Source organism: Protomyctophum parallelum (genome assembly GCF_964188405.1).
Source record: "Protomyctophum parallelum genome assembly, chromosome: 6".
Lineage (NCBI taxonomy): Eukaryota > Metazoa > Chordata > Actinopteri > Myctophiformes > Myctophidae > Protomyctophum > Protomyctophum parallelum.
The window spans coordinates 2,889,194-2,899,189 of NC_139701.1; the positions used below are offsets into that span (position 1 = coordinate 2,889,194).

Here is a 9,996-nt window from a genome sequence, read left to right on the forward strand (position 1 = left end):
TTTTGCCGCCATCTAGTGTTCGTCTGAATATTATTCTGGCCCTAAAGATGAATACAAAATTAATATCAACATCCTAATACTGTCCAATCTTTAGATAGGGAGGGGGGGGGGGGGGTGAAATTATGACAGGCAGTTTGCTTGCTGTCAAAATATGACCCCTCAGTCAAAAAACACTTTATGTTTGAAATACACTCATGCTTTCCAAGGTGTGATTTGGGGTCCTATAGGATGAATACAAAATTAATATCAACATCTTAAAACCAATTAAAACCAACCATGTTGAATTGTGGGTTTGATCTCACATGCCCTTTTGATTTACGGGGGGGGTAACTACCTGTCAGTGGGGGGTGTTGGCTGGGAGGAGGAGTAGGACTAAGGCCCTATACCAGTAATAGCGGAGAGAGAGAGAGAGTGCATGCATGATGCATGGGTCATTTACAAAATGTTTGTAGGCCTACCAGTGGCGTCAACTCCGGGGGTGCACAGGAGCAGAAGAACCCACTGGCAAAATAATAACACAACACAACGGCTCTTTTAAGAGCTAATAGCAGCCAGCCGCAGCGCAAATATGCGTGGCTGCACCCACTGCCGTTATAGGAACCTTCCGCCACTGAGGCCTACCCTATACAAAACACAACCCATTGAACCCAAACCCGAAGTCCTCCTCCGCCAGTACGCTCCGAGGACCGAGCTCCGTCGCCCTGAGATGCGCATCTCAGCGCGTTTTTAAATGGACAATAATCACACGCTCGCTGCATTGCTTCGCCTTCGGTGACAGGCTGACAGCCGCTCTGTCTGTGACTGATGTCTGTGACTGTCTGTCTGTGACTGTCTGTCTGTCTCGATGGTCTGGACTTAAGTCGCTCCTTAGGTAACGGAATGCAGATGTAGCGGCGATCAGCGCTGGTGTAAACCTTTTTGTGGAGCCCGCCGGTGGCAACGGTCCTGGACTTATCACACACACACACACACACACACACACACACACACACACTTTGAAAATAGACTGATTTATAAAGTGCATGCTTGTTGGAATTCTTGATGCTTGCCTCCAGTATGGAAGGAACATATCTTGTCCTATGAAAACTCGCTTTATTATTACAACCACTTTAACCCGGCAGATATCTCTTCTGGGTTTATGGCGCAATCAAAATGTGATTAATATCAAACCAGTAGAATATACCAGCAGGGAGGGGAACAACAATGAATGAATAAGGCGATATAGGCGTCTATAAAGATCTGTCTGGCAGCTATAGCCCAGTGACCCCAGCCATGATGTCATTATCTGTTGTTTGTCTACGTTACACATATAGTAATTCCTGTTCATTCGATGGGTGGATTACACATTGGGTGCTAAATGACAGACCCAGGACATTATATTGCATCCGAATTCCGAAAACAATTAAATATAGGCCTATTTGTTATTGCTATGGTTGGTAGGCCTGCTACGTGCAGGCCATGCAGGGACGGTGCTTATTCATAAGTGCCATGTCATTGCTTATGAATGGGACAGTGGACCTGTGGACCACAGAACGCCCCTCTGTCGCTCAGTGTGGAGTGTGGAGACCCCCAGCTGCGAGGCGAGAGATAGGCTATCCTACATATCATACACACAGGCTACACACCTGCTCTGCTATACTTCCATTCTCGATTCAAGCTATAGGCCTACCTACACCTATACGCAAATTGGTCCATTAGTGCTGGTCATATCGTCAACAGGAATACTTCATTTCATTTGACTTTTTTATTTTATTTTTTTATGACTATACGTGCGGATTTATGATGGAGAATTAAAATGGCCAGGAAGAAAAAACAGCAGGTGGATGAGTAAGTATATATAGGCCGCCTATCTCTGGTTTGCAGTTAGTTGCTGTTTATTGGCTGTCACAGCCTCTGACGTGAATGAATTTATTCCAACTGGACTGTGGATTAAATTGGTGGTTGGTTTAGATGTCCGACTGGATTGAGTTAATGTGTAATAGTCTAATATTGGCCTTTTGAGATTTCATTATCCTCACATACTTTTCATATAACTGTTGAGACCATCTCCTATATAAAAATGTTGACTCTTTATAGGCTGTGATAAGTCTATTGATTTCGACCGTTAATTACACAGATAAACACTAATAATATGTATATAAACATTTGTTTTAACGACTGGCTACAACTATTTTTCTGTCAGTTTCTCCATTATGTTGGTGCTATTGTTTCCGCATGAGTGACACAAGGGCTTATGCGTGTATTGTCTGTGCATGAGCTTTTGTCTGTGTTTTGGCCTTGCCCTTTACATTGTACTACTATGCTATCTAGCATACTCTCTCTCTGGGAAATTACTTATACTTTTATATATCTCTATAGTGTTTTTATTGAATGTTTGTATGGTAATAAAGAGAGTGGCAAAGTGAGTTTAATGTCGCTTAACATCGTTTAATGCAATCAGATAGGACTTTTCTGTTTGAATGAATGGGCTGTCATAAGGCCAGAAAGTCGTTTTTTTGCCAGTTTTGTCAGTAGGCATTCCCACATACCGGTAACCCGTGGCCTATACCGGTTATGTGGGCTTTTGGGGCCTTGACATAATGTTTAGGAACCACAGAACAGGCTATACATGAATGTAGTCTAAAGCAGGCCACGACTCACAAAAATAATCATATTTGAACTGGGGACCCCCCACCCGGACAAGCAATGTTGTGAGCTTGCAGATCAGCTATTTTCACAGTTTTCACCTATATTATTTGACAATTTGGCCAATGATGACCAGTGGTTATAGTATAGTTTGTTGATTCTTTTAATGCAGTAATGGTCTTTTGCTTTTCTTTGCTGGGGTCTTAAAAGTACTTAAATTGTCACTTCACTGTCTCTAGTGAGGCATTGTCCTCCTGCTATTTTCAATACATTTTGAAAGAAATGTCACAAATGTGGGATATCTTAACAACACACAACAAACTTGATACAGCCACATACTTGAACACATTTGTGAACCACTAGGCTAGTCTCTAAAGCACAGGGCAGTTTCAAAGTGTAATGCTTAATTGGGTCGTCCACTCACAGTTGACAGTCTTTGTATTGAGTTTGTGCTTAAAATGTACTGTAAATTCTACAAACTGTTAATAAATATTTCAATCAATCAATCAAAAAACGATGACAGAGAGAGTTAGTAGTCTAATGCATTGTTGATATGGTACCTTTTTAGATATTCCTTGAATGCATAAAAGACATCTCAACAATGTATTTTATTTTCTTCCTTTTAGTATTTGTGGAAACATGATGTGGGATGGATAAACAGAAAGGAAACTCTATTGTAAGTACATTAAAAGGTTGTTATTGTGTGGTGTGATATAGTCAAAGAGTATGGCCCTGTTGGCCCTTTGTGTGTGTGTGTGTGTGTGTGTGTGTGTGTGTGTGTGTGTGTGTGTGTGTGTGTGTGTGTGTGTGTTTGTGTGTGTGTGCGTGTGCATGCGTGAGTGCATGCGTGCGTACTGTAGGCCTACTGCTCATTCACAGTTATGTGTTTTCATGTTATTCCCAGCTATTAGTTCTGCTGCGTTTTAAAGTTGTAAATTCATTAGACAGACAGATACTAAGATGAATGCTTTCATTCCAGCCATAATTTAATATGTGTATAAGTTATATTGCGATGCTATAGATCTGCTAACAGTACGATATACTGTAGGTATATAAGGGCTTAACCACTTAAACCCTCTATTCTTAGTAAAATTGACCTGAGTTATAACTGTACTTGGACCGCTCTACACCAAGAATCCCTTTGCCAAAAATAGCTTGTAGATCTGCTAGTTTGGGCTAAAGGTCTCCCCAGAATATGGTGGTTAAGTTGTCTTTTCATTAGTCATCCATCCATCTGTTTTCCCCCGTCACATCTTGCTGTAGATGGCCTCTAATGACCCTGACCTTCTTGACCCCGCTGGTGACCCCCAGCCTGGTGACCTCATTGAGATCTTCAGACCAGCCTATCAGCATTGGGCCCTCTACCTGGGAGATGGTTACATCATCAACCTAACCCCTGTTGGTCAGTAGGAGGCAGAGTATTGTCAAGCCATGTTAGTTAACTGTGTGGGCTGAAAATTAGATCAAAGTTAACATCGTATGTTCTCTTTTTTTGTTCTAGCTTACATTATTTCATTTTAATAGAGATTCAGGGACCATGGTTAGCTTTGGGCTGGTTTGAAACGAGTCTATTATAGTATAGTATATATATATATATATATTATAGTCCTAGTACGTTTCATCCAGCCTGTATCTGCTCAGACTATAATTTCTGGGTCCAGTGTAGAGCATGTTCTGTGAAAATAGACACTTTCGGAGCTTCTCTGCTATTTTCGGTGAAGAGATGCTGTAGGGAAAAAACTGAGGGGGCCAAGTATAGACCCTGTCCCCTGGGCGTTCGCTCTCAATGAAGTGTCTAAGTGGTTAATACTCTATGGAGGAAAGTTGTTATATTAACCCCCCACATTGTACCACCCCCACACCATACATGTCCTTTCTGTCCCCAGATGAGAGCCAGGCAGCTGCCATGTCCAGTGTGAAGTCGGTGTTCAGCCGGAAGGCGGTGGTGCGCATGCAGTTGCTGAAGGAGGTGGTGGGAGGGGACACGTACCGCGTCAACAACAAGTATGATGACGACCACACCCCGCTGCCTGTTGGCGAGATCATCCAGCGAGCTCAAGTCCTCATTGGCCAGGAAGTGTCCTACGACCTGCTTGGAAGTAACTGCGAGCACTTTGTCACCCTGCTGCGCTATGGAGAAGGGGTATCCGAGCAGGTCTTTCAGTCTTTTCTGTTTCTCCAGCCTGTTGTCTTGGTCACCAGGACATGAGTTTCAATATTTTACTATATAAGTATTGACATCTCGATTGAGATCTCTCGATTGACATACTGTACAAATATTACAATAAATACATGGCCCACCATAATCAAAAGGATAAAAAGCTGACGGCTTGTCTCCATTGCGGTCCTTTAAAATGAAATGTGCATAAAGTTATGTAGTGAGGGATGAGTGTATGAGTGTGTAAACTTTACACACACATACAGTACACTCATACCTCACTACATTACTTTATAAAAGCATAGTACGTGTAGCTGCTGAAGTGATGAGAGCATATGCGAGGTACTGTACAGCACATTTGGCTTATAGTAACGGGTCTCTATTACTTACCATGCATACTTATGTAATTATTTTCTAGCACTTTGAAAAATATCAATATTTTCACAAAACAACCGAGCAAAATAAAGTTAGTCACTATTAGTGACTGCCTCTGTGTGTACTAAAATAACATCTTTTTTGTGGGGAAAGTCATTCATTTATCTCCTTGCATGTTCTAGTCTGCACCAAGCATCCTTTTCACATGTATTTGTTCTGAAGACAGAAAATCATAATCTCACACTTTCAGAGGATTTTACAGTGTACTATGTGTACTGAAGTTAACTGAACTGATACTTTTCTTTATTCTCGTCATGTGTCCACAGGCTACGCGGGCCATTGGGGCCATCAGTTTGGTGACGGCTGCCGCCAGTGCCTTCTCTGTGCTGGGACTGATCAACACGCGCTCCAGAAACAGACCCTTCTAGCCTCTAGTTCCCAGGATAATTTCACCATTCCATTTAAATGAAAAATGTCTCACACCCAAATATCAAAAACACCAATAAAATTGTTTGGATTTGAAGTTGTTGTGTTGTTTGTTAATGACTGGGAATTTGAACACAATGCAGGGTTTATTTTCCACAACCACAGAGTCGAAGGCCTGGGCTCTACCTATATGGATCTTTTGCAAAACGGATAACGGAAATCCCTGCCCATACGACAAAGATATCTGTGGCCACTGTCCACACACAAACGCATTGAACACAGGAGAAAATCACTGCAGTAGCAGGTTTCATTTGTAGGCTATTTGATTTACACTTACACGCCAAATACATAGGCCCATCATATTTTTAATTAAGGAAATTAACAAGTACCGCATTTTAAAAGCCACCTAAATTGTGAGTGGAAGTGGAACATGCTTCTTGTCTGTCAGCATGTCATGCTCATGCTGTGCGTGAATCTCCAAATCCTGACACCAACAATGCAACTCCTTGCAACTGCCATTGGGGATAATGGTTTCAACTTGCAAGTAGAACAAGCAAGTAGTTGCATGTTGCACGGAGTTGAATCATTGGTGCAGTTTGGGCTTAATGTACTTGTGTGTGAACAATCAACAGCTTTAATAAAGATTTCACGTAACGTATATCAAAGCCTTATGCCCTTTTCCATATGTTATGTCTATTGTCTATACCTGTTACATGTACTATCTAGTCTACATGTACAATACATAGGCATATGATGTGATGTCTATATGTCAGTCAGAGCTGAATTTGTTGGTTAGTGTGCAACGTTGTGCAGTGATGCTGACTTTGAGTATCAGAGCAACTTTGGAAGATGGTGGTCCAGCATAATAAAGATAACTTTGCAAAACCTCATGTGCCCCACACAAACACAATGGGTGGCGGGCCCATTATATTGGACTGCAATTTGTGTTCAGTATTTTTTTTTTTTTTAAATGACCACAAACCAACATCTCTGAAAATTCTGAATTTGAGCAGAATTTGACACATGGTAGGGGTACATACATACACACACACACACACGCACACACACACACACACACACACACACACACACACACACACACACACACACACACACACACACACACACACACACGCACACACGCACACACGCACACACGCACACACACAGTCAGTTAGATTAGAAGACACTAGTAACCTCGCGTCCAGAAGACAGTAGGTGGCGCTAGTGCTCCGTGAAAACAAAACCACGGGAGGTAACCTCGTATCACCAGCTGTTTCAAAAGTCCGTATGATCCGGGCTGGGGCCGGATGATGTGGTTACGTCATGTTGTTGTAGTATTGTTTTGTAGTCGTCGCCAGGCAGGATGAACAGGCGGTGGCAACTTTCTTCCTGTTTGTTGTAGGCAAACCATTGCCTACAACATGACGTAAGCATATCATCCGGCTCCAGCCCGGATCATATATGGTGCCCAGGGCGAGCTCAGGCTTTGCTGACGTCTCGTGACGTAGAACGCTTGCGCCGAGTACACGTGTTTTGTTTTCATGGAAGAGTAGTGTGTTAGTTAATTTAGCCAGACGTTTAAACTGTAACGTTTATTTAGTGTACAACAACTACAAACATGGGGAAGAAACTCAAAGTCGGAAAGACCAGAAAAGACAAATTCTACCATTTAGCCAAAGAAACGGGTATGTGTGCCTAATCTAATGGTGGTATACTGTATCAAACTGTACGACCTGCTGTATGATAGCTATAGCACAGCATGCTAGCATAAGCATGTGTTAAATTGACCTTTTTTTGTTTTTTTTATGTATTTCTAGTCTTGGATTAAGATTATCATAGATGTATTTGATCGAGTCTGACTTTTACTATGATACTAGATGTGCAAATGTAAAAAAAAAAATATGATAGTTTTGATCCGAAGCTATAACATCATGGCTAATGTATTAATTACGGTAATCTGTCTTGTGTTTCCCAGGATACCGCTCTCGTTCTTCCTTCAAGCTCATTCAACTCAATCGTAAATTCGGATTCCTACAGAAAGCCAGGGCCCTTGTGGACTTGTGCGCCGCTCCGGGCGGTTGGTGAGTTTGCTTGTGACTTGTCAACATCTATAGTCACCTTATTAATATTGTCATGTATATTGTATATTATTATTATTATTTGGCAAGCTAGTAGTTTTCCTTCACCCTGACTGTCATTTTCTCATTTAGGTTGCAGGTGGCGTCCAAGTTTATGCCTGTGTCGAGTCTCATCATTGGTGAGTGCATTGAATGATTGATTGAAATATTTATTAACAGTTTGTAGAATTTACAGTACATTTTAAGCACAAACTCAATACAAAGACTGTTAACTGTGAGTGGACGACCCAATTAAGCATTACACTTGTTTACAACAGGGTCCACATTGTTCAATTCATCAAAACATTTAGAGACATACAAATAGACACTTCTATGTAGCTAAAGAACAGAACAGGAATTCATCATATAGGAGGCAAAAAGGGAAAAGATACATACAGTGAGGGGAAATGGGGCGGGGGGGATTCAGATTTTACAGAGGCCAGTTTCGAATTGCAGCCATCCGTAGGTGCCCTTTGAGAGCGGTTTTGAAGGAGTCAAGGGATTCACATGTCTTAATGACTGTTGGTAGCGCGTTCCACATTTTGGTGGCATAGGAGCGAAAATAATTTAGTCCCTTGTTTGTGCCGAATCTGGGTTGTACATGGTTTGTTGCACTCCCTCTGGTGTTGTGGGTGTGGACTTCGTTTACATTAAGGAAGTATTTAGACAGGTACATGGGTATCTTAGTGGTGTATCGAATCTTGTGGTCCAGACCCATTGCAAGATGCTGTACTCTGTCGTCGACCCTAAGCCAGCTTCCTCATTGGTCTCTTGCTGGACTAATATCGATGGCCCTCTCAGATGATCCCACTGAACTCTTTCCTTTCCTTCTCCTCCTGACAGGCGTTGATCTGGTGCCCATCAAGGGCATCCCCAACGTGGTGACTCTGCAGGACGACATCACCACAGATAAATGCAGAACGGTAAGGAGTTAAGCTGACACTGTGACCCCTTTTCCACCGGGGTTGAACCGGTTCGGTTCTTTCTTCCCGCTAAATATTGAACCAGTTCAGAGTGTTTCCACTGAAAATGAGTTGGTTCCGAACCATAAACGTTCGTTCCCAATGTGAACCACAAAACGGTGGTTCAGCTTTGTAATTGCACGCAGCGCTTTGTGAACCGAGACGATATAAGTGGGTGTGTCAGTAGGTTGGAACTTGTCAGTGGGTTGGAACTTGGGAGGACGTCGCAGACACAGTGACACACGCAACAGATATCTTTAAACAAAAATACGTTTACATTAATTGCCAACGCAAACATGAAACGATCCAAACGTATACGGATGCATCGCGATCCAGAATCCAGCTGAGACTTGCGGGGCGTTATAATAACTTGTAACCTTGACATCACAACCTCGTGGATACTGTTTACATCGGTTTGTGTTGTGCAACGCCCTCGGGGCGCATGACGGATCCTTCTCTTTCAACATTTTGTGTTGAGGTATAATAGCGCCACCAAATGAACCGGCCGTCAATCTGGTGGAAATGCAGCCGGTTCGCAAACCGGTTCGCAAAAAGCACCAAGGTTCGGAACGGCACTGGTTCTGAAAGTTCTTTTGGTGGAAAAGGGGCCTTTATGGAGTGTCTAGCCTGGCATGGCCAGACTGTGTAGATATTAGTCTGGAATATCTGCGTGGAACCTGCATTTCCAAGGGGCTGATTTAAAAAAAAAAGGGCTAGTCTTTATTTACACGTCCCATAAAACATGCTGAAGTTGCTTCATGACTGTCATGATTATCACGTGTCATGTTTCAGTGATAAAACAACCCCAACAGGGGCTTTCTTTTTGCACTGGCAGATTCGTCTGGTTTCCAGGCTAGGGAGGTTAGAAAAGTGTATAGACATTGTGTAGAGAATGTAGACATTTGACACTTAACCCATTCTGACCTGAGATCAGATTCATACGAGGTTTCCGCCGGACACACACTGGTCTGATGAACCCATTCTGACCTGAGATCAGATTCTAAAAATGTCAGTCGCTCTTCGATTTTTCAAAAATAGCAGACCTACAAGCTCGTATCGCGCCACTCGGTGGCGCGATATGAGCTTGTAGATCTGCTATTTTTCAATAGCTAAAGCATAACATGATGCCGACACCAAAATGGGTGCCCGGTCAGAATGGGTTAATATCATCGCTGGTCAGTTCCTGACTTGACACACATTCTTTCCAAACTCAGGCTCTTCGAAAGGAACTGAAAACCTGGAAGGTGGATGTTGTCCTAAATGACGGCGCTCCAAATGTAGGAGCCAACTGGGTGCATGATGCCTTCACACAAGGTAGGTCAATTAGCCA

General features: G+C 42.6%; 2 protein-coding genes across 2 annotated transcripts in view; both read left to right on the plus strand.

Moving 5' to 3' along the window:
* Window positions 1-1,572: 1,572 nt before the first annotated feature.
* LOC310859707 (phospholipase A and acyltransferase 1-like) lies at window positions 1,573-5,592 on the plus strand. Its single transcript, XM_083766398.1, has 5 exons — window positions 1,573-1,827; window positions 3,252-3,301; window positions 3,889-4,027; window positions 4,512-4,780; window positions 5,485-5,592. The coding sequence occupies exons 2-5, from the start codon at window positions 3,275-3,277 to the stop codon at window positions 5,584-5,586; spliced, it is 537 nt and encodes a 178-aa protein (XP_083622524.1). The 5' UTR covers window positions 1,573-1,827; window positions 3,252-3,274; the 3' UTR covers window positions 5,587-5,592.
* A 1,518-nt stretch (window positions 5,593-7,110) lies between these two features.
* The window catches only part of LOC310859682 (pre-rRNA 2'-O-ribose RNA methyltransferase FTSJ3-like), a 20,480-nt gene continuing 17,594 nt past the window's right edge, over window positions 7,111-9,996 (plus strand). The window contains 5 exon segments of the mRNA XM_083766366.1: window positions 7,111-7,272; window positions 7,563-7,668; window positions 7,798-7,844; window positions 8,548-8,627; window positions 9,881-9,980. Of these exon segments, the coding sequence (XP_083622492.1) occupies window positions 7,206-7,272; window positions 7,563-7,668; window positions 7,798-7,844; window positions 8,548-8,627; window positions 9,881-9,980 (400 nt within the window). The 5' untranslated portion in view covers window positions 7,111-7,205.

Coding starts and splice junctions, on each gene's coding strand:
- LOC310859707 (XM_083766398.1), top strand. CDS start 3,275: ATGGATAAACAGAAAGGAAACTCTATT. Junction 3,302..3,888: donor AACAGAAAGGAAACTCTATT/GTAAGTACATTA, acceptor ATCTTGCTGTAG/ATGGCCTCTAATGACCCTGA. Junction 4,781..5,484: donor GAGAAGGGGTATCCGAGCAG/GTCTTTCAGTCT, acceptor ATGTGTCCACAG/GCTACGCGGGCCATTGGGGC.